General features: G+C 38.7%; 1 protein-coding gene, 1 long non-coding RNA gene and 1 other non-coding gene across 4 annotated transcripts; 2 read left to right on the top strand and 1 right to left on the bottom strand.

Moving 5' to 3' along the window:
- Nucleotides 1-1,829: 1,829 nt before the first annotated feature.
- On the bottom strand, nt 1,830-6,506 carry LOC148721813 (uncharacterized). Of its 2 annotated transcripts, XR_015992103.1 has the most exons (6): nt 6,403-6,506; nt 5,660-5,764; nt 5,038-5,170; nt 4,630-4,704; nt 3,049-3,099; nt 1,830-2,964 (listed from the first exon to the last, which is right to left on the bottom strand). It is a non-coding gene; the product is annotated as an uncharacterized LOC148721813 (long non-coding RNA). The 2 variants fall into 2 exon arrangements; XR_015992102.1 differs by having other exon boundaries at nt 5,660-6,504.
- Nucleotides 6,507-7,132: 626 nt separating this feature from the next.
- LOC111336090 (uncharacterized) lies at nt 7,133-9,095 on the top strand. Its single transcript, XR_015992439.1, has one exon. It is a non-coding gene; the product is annotated as an uncharacterized LOC111336090 (transcript).
- Nucleotides 9,096-12,330: 3,235 nt separating this feature from the next.
- On the top strand, nt 12,331-14,088 carry LOC111336070 (uncharacterized). Its single transcript, XM_022942099.2, has one exon. The coding sequence runs from the start codon at nt 12,448-12,450 to the stop codon at nt 13,471-13,473; it is 1,026 nt and encodes a 341-aa protein (XP_022797834.1). The 5' UTR covers nt 12,331-12,447; the 3' UTR covers nt 13,474-14,088.
- Nucleotides 14,089-18,769: the final 4,681 nt, after the last annotated feature.

Genomic DNA, 18,769 nt, shown 5'->3' with positions numbered 1-18,769 from the left:
GGGTTAAAACTTTATAGTTTGAAAAAGACGTTAGAAGTTCAAGTTGCAGTGTGGCAACAGTAGGTTTCACAAACGTTTCGATGGGTGCAAAGGAATTCTCTGTTTCTTCTGCAAGGGAGCCTGTGGATGATGTATTTCCTTTGGAACTCGCCACTTGAACTTCTATGTCAGATGTGGGTAGAAATTGGGGTCGCGGAGAGGGATCATCAGGTGCCATAGGTGTTGTGCAGGAGAAAAGGAGAGATGCAATGTGAACTACGTCTTTATTGGGGCTTTGACAGGGAATGGGTCCTGATGGAACTGCTTTGGGTGCAGTAATTACTGGTGTAGCTCGGATATGGCTAAATGTAGTGGGTTTCCCCGACTAAACGTCAGTAGCAGTGCTCAGTTGAAGACTTGTAATAGTGCTTTGAGTTACGACAGCATCAAAGCCAGGGCACTCATTTACTGAGGAAGTTGTGAACGAAGCCATCGTAACACATTCCATTATAGTGACTGTCGTCTAGAGCGGCAGGGAGCCAGCATCCCTCTCCTGTGTAATGAGCTGCGTGGGTGCTGTGGCGTTGATAGATCGTAAAAACCATAGACTATCTTTAGGAGTGTGAAGGCCTATTTATGAAATAATTATGATAATAAACAAATAAACCAATCATGTTGGGAAATGACGCATGCGTAACTATTTGGCATCCTTTGTAAATTCTCCTAGTTCTCTGCGCTTTAATTCTGAAAATAATAATGTATACTTACTGCCTTCTCGCTGCTTTTCCCATAGATGCCTCTCTAATTCCCCATGAGCATAAGTGCACAGTTCCTTTTGACAGGACGTTTTAGCAGCAAAGTGCCTGCATACATTAAGAGGGGCGTTGGGGGGAATCTTACCAAAAGATAATGGCCTTATTACTTGCCAGTAACGGTGGATGTCATTCCAGACGGCGTAATTTATTAAACAACGATCCTCACACCATTTACAGGTCTTAGCCTGCGCGTAATCGCATGTTGGCCTTTTGCTCAAAAAGTGGCCACAAACGACTAAAACCTTTTCAAGAATGGGTACACGATTGCCTAAACCAGTCAACTGATCCGCATGAGTATTGGTCGTGATGGCTATTCCACTGCCTTGAAAACCCTGGATGATTGGGGCTGGCGTGGTAATCTTTGCCACTGTTCAGATGTTGGAGGGGTAAAAGAAACAAGGAATTCCCTGGCTGTACAGGAATTATCCTAAGTGATTGGTCGCTGTTCACGTCAACAAAAATGGGTTGGTTTGAAGGTCGGTGAGCTGCTTTTAAATTACTCCAGACAGCATCAGAAGAGCTCGCTGATACCTGAAAAGAGCTTCTCTCCAAAGTTGGAAAGTCTTCAGAAGAACTAAAGATTTTCCTTTGACTTCTTCTCCGACTCGTGTCGCAGACCAGGTTTCTAGAGGCAACACTGGCGAATGTTGTCTGCTCCTGCGATGCCACAATTGTTTGAGATGTTAAACCGCTTGGTTTTTTATTCGCAGTTGTGACTGCAGTTATGGCTTGACGTTGCAAGAACGTATGCTGAGCTCTGTCTTTCTGTTATAGGTAACATTTCCTCCATAGTTTGAGAATTCGGCTGTTGGCTAGCAGCAACAACAGATGACTGACGATTCTCGTCGGATGGATCAATCCAATCAGGACTGGAAACCTTCCCTAAAAACATCTGTTGATAACCTTGGGAGGGCAACGAGGGAGGGTGGCTAGTGTTCGGTACAGGAATGAACTCTTCACCGTCGGATACCTCGTATCCATCGAATTCGATGACATTAATTAAGTGTCGACGATAAGATAACTGTGTTGAAATAGTAGTAGTAGTAGTGAACTTTATTTATGTGTCGTGAAAACCTAGCGCATAGCACTAATTGGGGACACAGGGTTAAAGCTTTAAAAATAAGAAATCTTGAACCTATTTACAGAATTATTTACCTAACCTATAAACAGTTAAAACTATTTATTAATGTCCTAGAGTTAAAAATCAACTATTGCAGAGCGCACATTTTTTGCATCCATCATCAATCATGACAGTCATGTCCATTCTCCTGATTTTGCTCTCAAATCCGTGCAGGCTGTCTTCACTGCGTAACTCTTTTGCAAGTTTCGACCAGAGGAGAGGGCCATAGTATCTTATAGAGTGTTTACCATATTTTACTGTATTAAAGCGAGGGATTCTAAAATCTGCATTTCTTAGAGAATATCTTCTATCGCAGTTTACTTCTGACATGAATAGTTCCTGTATTTGAAAAGGAAGTAAGTTCTTTTTTGCCTTGAACAGAAGGATTGCTATGTCCTGGAGCCTCCGTCCAGAACCTAGATGTGGATCTCCAATAACAGAATCCGTCGCTTACGAATCATCTTTGTCAAGGCTTTCGTAAGATGGTCCATTTGTATCGTTGCTCACCGGTGGTAGATCTGATAATGTGGAGACGAAATCGCTCAGCCACAGTTTAGCTTAGATCAAAACATACGAAGGGCATAAAGGAGTCCAAATTCAGTCATCAGAACTTAACCAAAATAAAATGAAAAATAATTAGATGAATGAATTAAAGAGATAAGGTGACCCATGAGTCAAGGAATGTCCCTTTTCAATTGATGCCTTTGGTTGTATTAACACTAACATAACTTAAAAGTATAAATGTCATTCACATATTGAAAACGCGCTAGTGAAATGATTTGCCAATTAAGGAACTTTCGCTTTTCTTCTTAGCCTTTTTCTTCGCCTTCCTTTTCTTTTCTTTTTCTTCTCTCTATTTCCCTTCTTTCTCCTTGGATTTTTTCCTTTCATGTAAATAATACTTAATGACCTATAAAGCAACCCTTTTTTCGAATAAAAAATGCATCGAAACTTGAAGGGGAACTATTCGAAAAAGGACATGATAGCCTGCTCTTTGGCTGCCACGCCTTCGACTTGTGCTGGATCTAACTCTTCCTTCTTCTCTTGCACCTGTAGAAATAAAGGTAGTCTTGTAATTAGTAACGACTACCATGTCAATATCAATGATCTAAGGAGAACATCTGAAGTCCTTACCATTTGAACAACATGCAAAGGAGATTCTTTCACCATCTGTGCAGTCTGCCGCTGCAAAAAATATGATGGAATACACTCTTACTGATTGAGTGGGAGGGTCGGGCGTTAAAATAGTTAACTCTTGAGGTTAGGGCATATGGGCCGAGCGCATCAAAGTCTGTGCATCGTGAACAGGAGTCCAATATCTTCCCGTCCGGTTGACCGAACTCAGTCAATGAGCATTCTATCATAGGACAACGAAGTCATACACATAAGAGAGGCGTGCACGTAAAAACTACAGAGTAGATTTTACAATAAGATTTTCTCCTGTATGTCCTCGTCTTAGAACAAGAAACATTCAATTAATGGCAAAACGTGACTCATTTCATCATTTCTGTTCCTTCGCTTTCTCGGGAAATGCCTGGTGCCGTGCAGGTGTGAAGCGGTAACACCTTTCCTTGACTGGTTCAACACAACCGGCCCCACATACATCAGTTTTCCACGGGGTGTTATTAAAGCCCTGGTCAAACGGCGCATGGTAGTCGATGACAGTCAATGATAGTCGATATAGTTGAAGCGCGCGCTTCCGTTTGACCACCAACTATCATGCGGTATCATCGACTATCACCAACTATCATTTATTTTGAGCTTGTTCAAATTCTTCGTGATAGTCGATGATATTTTTCCTCGTATGACCACGCATATGATAGTTCATGATAGTTTTTGGTCAGCTGTTTTCCCCGAAAATCGGCGGGCTCGTTCAATATCGCCCGGTTTAATCTCAGGCCCGATAGCGGTCAATATTTCCTGAAATGTTTCAAAGTTCACTCGCAACATTTCCTTGTAAGCGGCAGTGTCCTCCACTTGCAATTCTTCCCCCAATTTCAATAACTCCCTTTCGTTTCTCCTTTTAATCCATTACCTTGTCCGTCCTCTCTTCCACCAACGCTCTCCAGATTCATCTTCCGTACATTTCTCCACCAAATCGATTACTAGTAAGCAAGCTGCCACCCTCTTTCGTCGTGATAAATTCATACTTCAACAAGTTTGTTTGTCTCACGCGAAGCCATGTTAGTGTTCACATTTTACGCGGAAAGAGCCTGGAACTAGCTGCTCGCGTGACTTTGCTCGCGCGACTGCTGGTGAACTAACATCAACTATCACCAACTTTTTTGGCCGTTTGACCATGCGAATGATAGTTGGTGATAGTTGATGATAGTTTGAAGAAAATCAACTATCATCGACTATCATGCGCCGTTTGACCAAGGCTTAAAGATTCTGTGCGCGGGGCTTTACTGGTAAAAATTCATAATAAATGACTTATTATCTGTTTCTCTCAGTCGCTCATTTTCATTGGACCTTTTTTGGGGTGATGCACATTGAGAAAAACCTATGTTCACACACTTTTCGTGGTGAAAGGTTCTTAAGTATACACTAAAAAGGTGGATAGCGTTGAAAGCTTGCTCTAGTTGAGTACTCAAACTCCGACAATTCTTCTTATTTACTTCCGAGCAACTCTCTCAAGATGAGCACCAAAAAATATCGTAATCGTTGCAGAAATAAATGGTCTCACGCCTAGCAGCGCGAGCCCACGACAAATACCTTAAGCTGGAATGGCTGTTGAACGACGGCGTCATTTATTCCTATTCTCAGTGCCTCTGCTTTGACACCGTCCAGCTTCTCGTATGAAGAATAGTTGAGCAAAAAGGTTAGTGGGGTTTAAGTCAGCAATAAAGACCAGCTATGAATTATCAGACGATGTTGTTCTTTCATTGTTTACCAGTACTTTGAAGTCTAGGGCACATAGAACTTTGTCTATAAACTTTTCTCTTGAATTAAATTCCTCAAGAATCTTTGAAATGACCATATTTTTTCTTACTCGTAGATCTGTCGTTAAACTTCTTAAAGAATTAATTTAAAGCAAGAGGTTTCATTTGGAGAAAAAAAAGAAACGATGCAAAAAAAACTAATGCAAAGAAATCATTCAAGTAACAATGACAAAATTCTTACCGGAATTTGTCTACAATACCCTGTCGCATACATATTATTTCCTTCACTTGTCTTATTTCTCTTTCACTTATTTGTCGTGTAATATTGCCCATTAGACTCAAAGCGTCCACGTCATCATCTTTAAGCAACAGGACTGAAAGAAAAAAAGGAGACATAAAACCCGCAAAATATAAACAACAGACGAAAAAACCCAACAAATCAAATCAGTTTAAACCAAGAAAAACAAACGGATCTAAAACAAGAAAAATGTTACAACAAAATAGCCTGAACTTGGATAACGAGGTAATTAATTATCAAGCTATTGTGTGGCATGGTTGAAACTTGTGTATTTTGGATGCTTCCTTGACTTCTGCTAGACCTCCATTCACAAGGAATTTTTTGACAGTCGTGGATTCAGAATGTGCTTAACAAATCTTTAAATAGAGGCTACGTTATCACAGTGAAACAACTGCGTCGTTCCTATATGACAACATGGGTTTCTTTTTTCCCACCTCAGTCTGGAATTCGTGTTAATAATGTGCTGGTGAGTGGTCACCCTCAGTACTGACCTTTTAAAAGAAACCGTAATGATGTCATAACCCCAAAATTTAACGAAGTATAAGGAATTTCAGAATAGCCATACCTTTTGCGTAAGCCACTTTTCCCTCATTGCGTCTTCCCTATAATAACATGCAGAGTAGATCTTTCAATAGGCTAAGAAAGATGTCCGTTTCTTGCTTACTTTAGTCTGATAAAATATGAAAACGAAATCAGTTGTCTTGTACGGCTTTCCAGTTTGTCCAGGTCTTAGTGCATGACGAGGCTTGGAGTGTTCGCAGTTTATATAGATCAGAGTTAATAGAGGAAATAGTCTGTTGTCCCTCTTTTAACTCTGGGACAACAGACTATTTCTCTGGTAAAAAGTCCCGCCTTTCCTCCTGACTGGACGTAAAATTTTGACAAACATTTATTCATCTCGTTGACTTCCATTGCCTCAAAGTCAGTGGTAAATTCGGTTTGTTGTTGAAACCATTCTGTTAAGTAAATAAAATGATGCGAAAATTTAATGTAGTTGTTTTAATTTATTCATGCATGTCGACATAAGCAAAATTTTCACAGGAATTTAAATGGTTTCTTTGTTACCTTTAGCACAATTTTCACACCTTGCCTTTGAAGAGTAGCATTCCAAACTTTGTGGTGTGTTAGGTATTCCTCGGAATGGCATTTCCTTTCATTAAATTAATTTCTTCTTCAGACACATTGACAAAGCGCGAGGGGGCCATTTGGAAAATTTGTCCTTCCGCTGTAATCACCTCGCTGGAGGTGATTATAGCGGAATATGACGCCATTATCGGCCAATAACAGCGCGAGAATTTCTATAATCACCTGAGTAATTATGCTAATACAGCATAACAACGAAATCGTGTTTCTCTCTTCCGAGATATAGGAATTTGGTACAATCGTTTCCCAGAAATCTAGATGAAACGCTGGAACATAATTGCTAGTAGTACCTGTTGCATAAAACAATAAACACCAGGAACGGTTGCGAATTGTTCGACAATGGTATATCATGATGACGCTCTGCGAAGCAAAGGGCTTAATAAAGCAAGTTCTATTTTCAGAAACCTATCTGATCATTGTGACCCTTGTACTCTTCAAGAATACTTCCGCAAAAATTCATATTTTTTTCCTGTTTTTCTTTGCTTTTGCAAAGATGAAAACGATGACTAAAGATATTGAACCTCTTGCTTGTACTCATGGTTACGCATGCTGATTTACCGAAATAAGACAATGCTTTTGTTTGAACTTTATCGCAAATTTAAACAATGGGTCATCGATTTCTTGGAAATTTCCTTTATACCCATCCGTTTCGTACTCGCATGGCGTACATTTATGGTAGAGACATACATCTCTGGTGGTTGGACAAAGCACAATCAAAGTTCATATCTCCGTCAATTTAGTTTCAGACACAGCAAGACGTAAACTGCTTTCCTCAAGTGATATATCATGTAGGTAATTGCGCAGTTGCTGTTGCTTAGACAAGCGAAACCTGAACGTAATTACACCTATACCATATATGGAAATGGTGGCGTCATAATGATTAAGAGTCTCACTGTTTGTCGCTCGCAATTTTATTTTCTCGGAAAAGCACGGTAACATCACCACCGTCACTGCTATATTTCCAAACGAAGTTGTCGAAGTTCAGTCGGGAAGAATGGAGGGAAGAAGAGAAATAGTAAAAAAAATCTGCTTTGCATTTAAACATTGTTGAGGGAAGGCCGACTCGCGATCCCGAAATTTTAAAGCAGATGGACTCTCTCAAGAAAGAGATCGACAAAAAGAATGAAGAAATACTGAAACTAAACAAAGATGTGCGAGATCTAAGAGCGCAAAACGATAACCTACAGATTACTGTGGGGTCGAAGGAAAAAAAAATCAAAACTCTGAAGGAGAAGATTCAGAAATTGGAAAGCGAGAAGAAGACATTGGAAACAAATTTAAAAGCTGTGCAGGTTGAACTGGATGCCGTGAGAAGCGGGGTCGCCGAGATGAAAGATAAAAATGCAACACTGAAGACGGATGTTGCCAAATTATCGTCAAGAATGGACGAAGTCACAAAAGATCTCCACGAAAGTATAAGGGAAAACTCGACTCTTGAAGAGAAAAATACAACGCTGGAGTTAACTGTCGAGAAACTATCAAGAAAGGTGGATGGTATTACTGAAGATCTTGAAGAAAGCATAACTGAAAATAGGTCTCTAAAGAAGGAAGTCGACGATTTGCGAGAGAGTCTGGAAATGGCAGAGAATGCTCTGGTTGCTGAGCGAATGGCGTTACCATTCATCCCTTCGACTTCGGCTAACCCATTAACTAGTGCGTCTTTGGTCCTAGGTGAATTATGCTGGCAAATTCAAGGAATGATGTACCAAAATGTGTTTCCCAATTCTTATGACTCTAAAAAGAGTTACAAGATGAAACATATTGACCAAGATATCGATGATCTTGAAGACGAACAGCAAAGAGAGGAAGCGAAGAAGAAATGGAGTGAATGAAAAAAAAAAGCTCAAATGTAAAAGGCGACACATAAGAGCAATGAAGTCCATCCAAGATGGCCGAAATGTGACGGCTCATCCCATGATTGATGAATTCCTTGTGGATACCTCAGTGAGGTTGATGGATCAAGCAGGAAAGCTGGAAGACTGGCATTCATTACCATGTGTCAATGAGTTGACAGAAATGTGGAAGCAACTGATTCAAATGAAGTAAAACTATGGAACTAAGGCAAGCAATTTTAAACATAACCTTACAATATATGTTGGTATCATTGTAATGATAGAAATGTTTAAAATTCATGGGTTTGGCTCGAACTGCCGATTCACGATTTTCTAGGTTCAGTATATACTCTTGTATTTGTCTTTGATAGAACTGTAATCTTCTGGAGAGTAACTTTGGCGAGCTTTATCTTTGAAGAAATAGGCGAACAAACAAAATCTTGTCAGTTGTAAAGGAATGATGTTTGTGTCTGTGTCTCGCTAGAAGCTGATTTTTTACGGGGGTTTACTATCTTTTTTCGTTTCACATCACCGGAAAATTAGCTCCTAAACTATTAAAAACAATTTGAACTAGAGTCAGAATCGAAAGGCTAAGCATGTTCAACAAATGGTATACTATTAGTATTATTTAGCTTTTTTTTTAAAAGACCGATGTTTAGCTACAGCAACGTCAGTTATATTAAATAGTAGCAGCTCCAAAAAGTATCAGTACCTAGACATTTATCTCTTATAACTAAGTTCAGGCTTTTGCACCAAGAAATTCTAGGAAAATTTCCAAGGACGTCACCATAGTATATGTTTCTTAGAAATTGGTTATGAACTTCCGTTTCCCGTTTGGCGTACTCGTAAATCCAACAAAGAATATCTGATTAAAAAAATTTATAGTAAGGCGTAAATACAAAAATATATTTTAAGTCAAAAATAGAAAATTGGAGGTTTAAGTAAACTAAAGCTTATGTACAAGTCAAAAAGGAAAGAATATTCAGCCTCAGTTATTGGCATTGTTAATATAAACTTATCAACCCCGTGTTGCTGCTGCATTTTGTAGATTGATCGAAGAAAACGCCGTATCATATTTTAAGTGAGTCCCTACCGTCACGCTGCTGCTTACAACTTTCACCGAGAAAAGAGTGACAAGTAGATTTTAGCGAAACATTTCGACAAGGTACACCATTGAGTACGTACTGGCCGTAGCCATGATCATGGCCGATGAACTTCGAAAACTTTATGGGCAAAACTTTTGACGAACTTTGAGTCGCCAATCCAATGAAAAGTCTTAATTTTGAAACACACTACTGTTTAGATGTACGCAAATAAAGATCTGAGTACTCACATGAATATTGTTATTACAGTGTTAGATCTATCTTCAATCTACGAAGCAGTGTATGAATTCAAATTTTAGGGGGACTCGCCACATTTTGGGTGAAAGGTTTTCTGATGGCTTTAATTGATCAAGGATCAGTTACCAGTACTTCTTTTTTGTGAGAATACATCGAGAAGTAGCTTCTCTTGTTATCCACCTGTGCTTCGTAGAGTACAAATGACGCGCGAGACGAGTACAAATGTCAGACGATATTTGTACTCCAGAAATATCTGCGAAAGTTGCCCGCATTGAAATAACAATTTGGCGTGTTGAATGCTTTTATTACAAGTTCTGTTCGGTAGTATCGCTGAGTATTTTTACTCATTGTTTATATTTTGACTCGCCTTACGGGCTCGTCAAAATACGGCAGAACTCGTAAAAACACTCAGCGATACTACACAACAAAACGTCTAATAAGATATATATGAACACAACAGCGCGATTGAAGGCTATTTAGGAAAAAAATAAAAGCTGTATATTTTACAAACTAAATCGTCAAGTGAAAGCAAAAGTTTCACTTTGGCCATCTTACATTTTTGGAATATTGCATTATAAATGATACTCTGTGCTTAAATTATCTTTAAAACCGTGTTTCGGAGTCACAGTATAATTCAAACTCCAATAGAAATTAAGGCATACCAAAAGAAAGAAGCAAACAAAAAACCTAGTAAATTGTTTCCATTGTTCCCATAGTTAGTGCAATAGTATTACTTTCAAGGTGTAAGTTCTAATTTGAAGACGTTTCACTGACGAAAATCTATTACCCCCTTTAATCTGAAAGAAAAAAAAGGCACGAGGCACAAGGTTTGAAACCCCAGTCAATAAACAAATTACCCTGACTTAGGTCTTATCCCTGACAGAACTGTTATTTTCTGAAGAGCAAACTCAGCGAGCTTCGCCTTGTAAGAAATAGGAGAGCAACCGAAAGAAGTTTGTCTGTACGTCATCAGCAATGCCTGGTTTGTGAAATTGCCAACTTGTATTGATCCTTCAGACTGTTGGAAACTATTTTGTTGGCGAAACTAATATTTTATATTTCTATCTCGTGTCAAAGGAAAAAAATAGAACAGCAAAATCAAAAATAAAAAAATAATAGGGTAACACTCAAACGTTTATAAAAAAAAAAATGCGACCATTTTCTGGCTAGTTTTAGTATAAGTTCTATATAGTTCCAGTATAAAGCTGTAATGTTCTGGAGAGAAAACCTAGACGAGCTTTCCTTCGAAGAATAGGCGAGCAAATGTAATCCTGCTGGTTGGAATAGATCAGTTACGGGTTGGTTGTAAAGGAAAGATCTATGTCTTTGTAGGTTAATTATCTACAATACGCGGTTGGAAAAATTGCCAACCCAATAGACCCAGACTTGTTAGCGAGACTTAAGGTTACCGTACACCTTCAAGGGTGTCTCGCGTGCAAGCGATGTAGCACGTCCGGTTTAAACTGTAGATATCTAAACCCCTATATCAAATTAAAGCTTATAGGACTGGCTATCAGACCATGCCAAAAATTTTGGAAAGAAATGAATTGTCGAATTTTTCACGACTTCTAAATGCGAGCCCGAATCACTTTTTAAGAAATACAAGTCAAAGGGAATTTGTTCGATTGCTTTCCAATTTTGACAGTAGCTAGTTTTACATATAAACAACAAGAACATGTCTCCGAATTTTTTGTTTCTAAATACTTTTTTTTCAAGGGCGATTTTTGTACGATCACTCCACATTTTTTTAATCCTAATTCAAAAATGTTCTGTTACTTTTCACTGAAATTGAATATGGCAAATCGCAGACACGTTTATTTAGGCTTTGGCCCCGGAAACGGAGGGACATTAAATAAGCGAAAAACAAAATTCGCTTTGACATGTAACGTTCAAAAGGTGATTCGGGCGCTCGCATTTAGAAGTCGTGATAAATTTCAAACTTTTTGGCATAGTCTGATAGTCAGTCCTATAAGCTTTAATTTGATATAGGGGTTTCGATATCTACGGTTAAGCTCCTGAATGATAAAAAATAACCTGAAATAAAATCAAAGGATAAAGGCCTTAGCGTTTTAAATAAACGTTGTACCATCAGTATGAGTTAACTTTTTGTTCAAATGACCAGCTCTAGATCTTTCTCAATGTTTTCTCAATGTTACCCTATTATATTCAAGCTAAGCAGCTCTAAAGTGCCCGGCATAGCTTCGAAAATTATTCTCTTAAATATACGCGCCTCATCGCTGCTTTATTAAAAGTACATTCGAAGCCTGTTTTCTAAAAATTTGGGGTTGTTTCAAAATGCCATCATAGCCAGGCATATTTGCTGTAAACGCTTATGGAGATGAGACTGTTACGCAACGAAATTCTAAGAAATTGCAAGGATCATCAGATATCTTTTTCTCAGAAATTGGCCATGAACTTCCTTTTGCCATTTTGGCGTAATCATAGATCTAACAAAGAATATCTGATAAAATACTCTAAGTAACGCGTAAATTTATATCTACATCTTGGTCAATGGAGACAGGGTTAAAAAAAAAGAGCGTTTTAGAGAACTTGTACTCATGTACAAGAAATTGCTAGGATCATCAGATATCTGTTTCTCAGAAATTGGCTATAAACTTCCGTTTGCCGCTTTTGGCACAATCATAAATCTCACAAAGAATATCTGATAAAATATTTCAAATATATCGTGCATCATACGTAAAATATTTCAAGTAACGCGTAAATGTAAATCTACTCTTGGTCAATGAAGACAGAGATAAAAAACGGAGCGTTTTAGAAAACTTATACTTATGTACAAGTCAACGAGAAGAGAATTCTCAGCCTTAGTTATTTGCATTGTTAGTGTAAACTAATCAGCCATTCGTTATTGCTGCAAGACTTTGATTGGTTGAAGAAAACGCCACGTCATATGGCGAGTGAGTTCCTGCTTGACGTTACGATGATGCACGCAAGTTTCACCCAACCAAACAGTAATAAGTAGATTTTAGGAAACCTTTCGACAAGGTACACCGTTGAAACATTACGTCCTGCTCGCAGGCATGATTACCGACGACCAACTTCGACAACTTACTGGTGAAGATTTTGATCCAATGTCGATCGGATTTCCCATAGGAATCACCGTGAGGGGAGAAGTACATCATCAAGAGAGAGTAAGAATAAGCGAGGTCGTAGTTGGTCATGGCGAAGACATCGAATCTCTCAAAAAGCAGGTCGATGAAAAGGACAAAGAAATCGAAGAATTAAACAAGGCCGTTGAAAATTTGCAAGAGCAGAATCAAGAGTTAACTGTAGAACTCAAGTCTAGAAACGAAGAGATAAAAGTCCTCAAAGCGAGGATAGGGAGACTCGAGAGCGACAAGAAAGAACTAGAAGACGAGCTCAAGTCTCTCACAGTCAAAGTTGGTCGAATGGAGAAGGATGTCAAGGAACTGAACGAAGCAAAAATGGCCCAGGAAGAGAAAAACATGGAATTACAGGAAAATTTCGACAAGGCCGCAGGCAGGATGGAGAGTAGAAACCAAGTATTGAAGAAAGAGATAAAGGAGATTCGAGAATCACAACACAAGGAGGTGCCGCCGCCATCAGTAGTAACCCAAAGGGCAGGAGGACGTCAAATGCTTACTCCTCCACTACCAAGGCACTTTCAGAGAGCCGATTTGGAACTACATGCCTCGCTGACATTGGGAGAGCTGTGTCGACAATTCCAGAACAAGCTGTACAAGATCATATTCCCAAACTCGTTCCAGTCAAACAGAAACTACAAGATGAAGAATATTTGGCGCGATTTGGATAAACTGCCTCAGCTGAAGGAGGAAAAGGAGCGATCAAGGAAAAAGTGGGAAGAAGTGAAACAAAAGTTGAAATGGGATGAATGTTACGAAGATGCCATAAAATCACTCCAAGAAAGCCGAAATATGAATGCACATCCAGCCCCTTTAACGGAGGAAGGTCTCTCACAGGCCGCAAAACTCATGGATTCGAAAGGTAACTTGAAAGGTTGGCTGTCTTTGACACGAGTGAATGAGTTGATATCTATGTGGAAACACGTTCAGACATTGGAGTGAGTCATTTTACAATGCTTTATCATAATCTGGTCTTGCTGGATTACCATGATAGAAACATGTGACTTTATTCTTAGTTATTGTCCATTGAATTGTCTACAGGACTGAGCTACAGCTAAAGGAAACTGTGTGTTATATGCTTAAATTTAGAGACGAACATTTGCAACGTCACGATATTTCATTTCTTTGAACACGATTGTCAATTTTCTATCTTTCAGTCGAGAGTAAGAAAAACGATCTCGATTCTCTCGATTCATCTGTTGATCGATGAAAATTGATCAACAGATGTAAAGCGTAACTTTAGCATGCGCGAAGGGTCGCAAGCATTGCTTTTGTTTAAGGATTAAAACAGGAAAAAAATTAAATCGAAATGCTCACCAGAGAATAAAACAATTGCCTTATTGGGGTTAAAATGCAAAACCAGTTTACTTCGCTCACGACATGATGACTGGTTATAGTTCCGACTTTGGCTTGCATCGGAACTTAGGTCACATGTTCGCTGTATGAAGCGCGAATAAAAGGTGACGAATTTCGATGCGAACATCAAAAACTATATAAAAATATCACTGTATTTACCTAATGGTAAGCCTTGTCTGTAAATTAAAGTGGACGATTCTACTTCTTCTGTTGATAATATTTAGTACAGATTCAGTCGCTCATGTTAGACTTCCTTTAGCCAGCAGATCTAGACCGACAGAATTCTGTTCTGGGGGTATTATAACTTTCATTTTCTTGGAAGTTTTCTTCTATTTTAGGATTGACAAAGGAAAAACCATGTCAGCCCAAAATCATAATTTCCATGAGGCCGATTAATGCACTGTACACGGTAATTCACTGAGGCAAAAGACAAAAACTGACCTGAAACCATATTTATAGCTTTTATCGACCTTCGTTCTCTCGAATGGAGCACATAGAACTCACATCGGTAAAGAAGACCAAACATTTTGAGAGACTATGAAAATAATGAGCACTTTTCTTCACTGGTTCTGTGCACTTCCCAAGACGAGGCTTATTTGAGCCTTCAGTTACGAAAATTAACCTTTCATCGAAGTTCATTCCAACGAAGGGATAGTGGATTTCCGAGAAATTGAACTCTTGTTGCATAACGCAATGGGCCACTGTCTGTTTTTTTTTTTCTCGCCATGTTGCAAAAGTATCAAGAACTGATTGCCTTTGCAAGATACTTGATTATAGGATCAAGCACTTCACTGTCAAAGAAAAAAGGCATATTTTACTCAAAGGTAGAAAATATGGGAAAAACTCGTGAGAATTCGAGGGAAAAATGACCGCGTTACAATTATAAATGCAAATTCGACTGCTGATCCGCATAGATGACGAATGTTTATTATTTTTATTTGAACGAATGCATGGTTCGATATAATGTGACAGCATTACCCCAGAAGATTAAACAGGGATAAGTCGCAGATTTTCTCTGCATATCAAAGGACTTTAAAACTTATGTATTTCCCCACACATCAAGAAAACATTTAGACCTTTCCTTGAACACAAATGGCGGTAAGTTAATTTGGTGAACAAGGTTTCCTAGAGTTACCGTCAGCATATATATTCATATGAAACCCGCAGGTTGTCTAACAAAAGCTGCTCCCCTAACCGCACTCCATTACTTTGAACTTGAGTGATTTTAGGTTGGTAGGATGGACAACAAGTGTCCTCACAGTCATGAAAATGTTCGTCAAATGTTATACATAGAGTGAAACAACGGTTAGTCCTGTAGCTGCTGCAACAATCGCGCTCGAAGGTAAGTGGTCTCCTATCACTGCTAAGCTTTTCCTTGCAATTTATGTGAGATAATAAAGTACTAACAACGAAAATAGAAAAGAAATTTGAATATGAACGGTTTAATAAGGTTGAAAGCCGTAAGGTGTTGGGTTGGGGGAAGGAAATTTATCAAAGGTAAACACTCTTTCGAGACCTCGGCACTCTGTCAACTCACTTTCTTCCTTTCGTTTCAGGGTTATAACTCAGCTGATTTGAAAAAAAGTCTCGCCTCTCTGTTTTGACGTGTAAATATCCCCCCCCTTTCTAATGAAACAAAGAGGCCTTTTCCGAGAAATTCTCACACAGCGGTAAGCTAATTTCGTGAGCAAGGTTTACTACAAATTAACGTCAGCATTTATAATTCATGTGAATTACGCAGGTTGTCTAACTAAAAGTTGTCTACCCAAAGGTCGACACTCAGTTCAAGACCTCGACATTTTGTTAACTCTCTTTCTCTCTCTCTTTTTTTTTTTTCGGGTTACATGTAAACATCCTTTCTTAGGGTTACATGTAAACATCCTTTTTTTATAGGAATATAGAATAGGAATGTTATGACATCAAATCGTCAGAACGAGGTCGATCCGTGTCCTCTCACTCAAAACAACTTCATTGTCACAGAATAGTGATAGTATTGACCAATTTCTCATAATGTCAACCGCTCTGAATTGTGAAAGCGCCAGAAACTATTCCTCACAGTTTTTTTTTCTGTCATAATTTATTTTCGACTCATATCGAAAAGGAAAATTATCTGTTTTATCTTCGAAGTGTGTGATGGAATAATTATAAAGTAACGCATGACATTTCTCAGAAATAACGGACAGGAAGTCACCCGCCATATTCTCAGAAATATCAATAGGTTATCCACGCCTGCATCACGAGGTGACCTTGGCTATGATTGGTTCATACCTCAAGACGCCATGGAAACACAAAGCTTCATTTAGAAAAAAATAAACACATAGGCAAGACATTTAATAACTGCGGAGGACTACGGGAAAATGAAGGAAAATTAGAAAAGAAACTGAAGGTAAAAAAGACATAAAAAAAGAAGAATGAAGGAGTCCGCAACTCTCAATGTAAGAGACGTCCGACTCTAATACCTGGTACTGGGTCCCTTCTAATTAAACTGTCTCAAATCATGTCTAACACCAGCAGTTTGATGCCAGGTTGATGCCGTAAAGTCTCAACTTTGAATTACATTACTCATATGAGAATAAAAGCATTGCCTTATTGAGGTTACAAGAAAAAATTCGTTTTCTTCGTTCTCTGACATAATGGCTGATTGTAGATTAAGTTTGGTCCATTACTAACTTGAGGTCGCATGTTCGTAGTATGGCTGCGCGGAAAAAGGCAAAGAACTGCGATGCGAACATTGAAAATTGTATAAGAAATTACAGTATTCTCTGAGTGCTGAGCCTCGTCAGTAAAGGTAATATATAATTTTTCTATTAGTAATAGTGAAGATTTCAACATTTATACTCGACTTCCGTTAGGCAACAGAGAGACACTGTTCTAGGGGTATCTCAACGTTCTCTTACTTTCAAGTCTTCTTCTATTTCAGGATTAAGAAAGAAATAAAACCGTGTGAACTCAATGTCACAATTTCCTTGGGGCCAATTAATTCATAGACGGGAATCGACCGAAGCAAAATACAAAACTGACCTGAAACCACATCAATAGCTTTTATCAGACTTTGTCCCGTCTTGTAAATTAATTGGTCACCGTAACCGCGAATAAAAAACCTGATTTCTCGAGCGTTAGCCCATTCGTCAGATCGAATGACGAAGGGCTAACGCTCGAAACGTGAGCTTTTATATTCGTTACAGTGGCCAATTTACAATTTCAACTTAGTTGATGTAACCAAATTACCTTGTTACCCCCACCGAAGCAGTACCACAGTTTCTTTAGAAACTTTTAGCCTTTATTCATTCGTCCCCTTGGATCGCTAACATAGAATGCACGTCGGTAGAGATGACCAAAAATCCTCTAAGGCTACCAAACTAAGGAAAGCTTTACTTTCCTGGTTTCATATACCTATCAAAATGAAGCTTGTCTGCGAGCTCAGTATTGAACACGATGCTTTCACCTGAATTAATTCACACTAAGAGTAAGTGGATTTCCGAGAAATTGAACTCCTCACGCAACTCAACAGGTCAAGATCACCGTCTGCTGTATCAACAATTACCATAGCAAGATACTTGATTGTGGTATGAAGCGCTTCCACTGAAGCGCTTCCACTGCCCTTATTTCACTCAAAGGTAGAAAACATGGGAAACACAAGGGAATCCAAAGAAAGAAATTTAACCGCGTCAGGGCCGAGATTATCTTTCGTATACACACAAAAACCGAATGAGGAGGTTATGCAAATTCCAATGATGTTCACTATAATTGAAAAATGTTTGCTCTACTTTTGAACATATGCATTGTTCGCTATAGTATGACTGGATTAGTACGGAAGACATACAAGGAGGACGAGCCGATTTCATCTGGGTATTGAGTTGCAGTTGGAGCGGTATCTTTGCTCATCAGATCATGGCATCGCCTCGCGAGATCCAGTGTTTTGAATCTTTAATTTACTGCTCTGCTACCTATTTTAGCTCCCATCTAAACCTCTTAGTTTGACAATCTTACACTGGAGTAGAACCGTTGACCAATGCATTTTTAAGTCAAAGGAAACGTAACGTGCTCTGTGAATACCAACCATCAGAGATTTGGAATCTAAATACATAAATACGAGGTTTGTCCTTCCTCTAGTATTTGCCACAAGCCTGTTATCTCCATATTGAAAAAACGAAAATGCTTTTTATACACTTCCGCCATTCCTCTAGCTATTTCAAATTGCAGCTAGGAACGTCGCTACACCATTAAATACACCAAAGCTATGAGTGTATGAAAATTCTCATAAAGCCAGGCAAGAACTAGACTAAGCCATTTCATACAGTTTCGCCCGGCTTGGCTTAACTCTGGTAAAAAAGTTCGTCCAATTATATATGTAAGAGTTCAAAGCAGTGGATTCATTTTAGCATTTTCTTTGCTTTTTTCCTTTAACCAAGCGGCGCCCTGTCTAATCCAGTGACTACATTTACTGAGATCTTATAGAAATCCAGTACAAATACCCCTAAACTCTCCTCCTTATAAACAGTCCAAAGCTAAAATTTACAATTTGAGACTTAACTAAACCTCTAAGGGAAAATAAAACATTTCCACATTTATTCTTTGAAATACTACGTTTTAAATGCTGCCGCGAAAAAAAATAAAATAAAAAAATTAAAGCATAATAGACATACATGTCTATACCTTACAAGAATGTGACCTATATTGTTCGCTTTCGGATCCTGTTTCCGAAAACAGAAACGGAGGTGAAAGATATGACAACGCAACATAAATAAAGCCGGGCAAATATATGATGTGCTCATCTTTTATGTTCCCTTCCATTCCCTTACGAACCGACTAGTCTTTGTGTTGAGTCACCTGATGTCATTGACATTTACATATAAACAGTGCATCACTCATTCCACAAAGT

This window comes from Stylophora pistillata, chromosome 10 (genome assembly GCF_964205215.1).
Source record: "Stylophora pistillata chromosome 10, jaStyPist1.2, whole genome shotgun sequence".
Lineage (NCBI taxonomy): Eukaryota > Metazoa > Cnidaria > Anthozoa > Scleractinia > Pocilloporidae > Stylophora > Stylophora pistillata.
The sequence above is the reverse complement of the archived record's forward strand: the minus strand, read 5'-3'. Positions and strand labels throughout refer to the sequence as shown.

Bases quoted from the DNA above. Each gene is read 5' to 3' on its own strand.
- LOC111336070 (XM_022942099.2), top strand. From the start codon at position 12,448: ATGATTACCGACGACCAACTTCGACAACTTACTGGTGAAGATTTTGAT.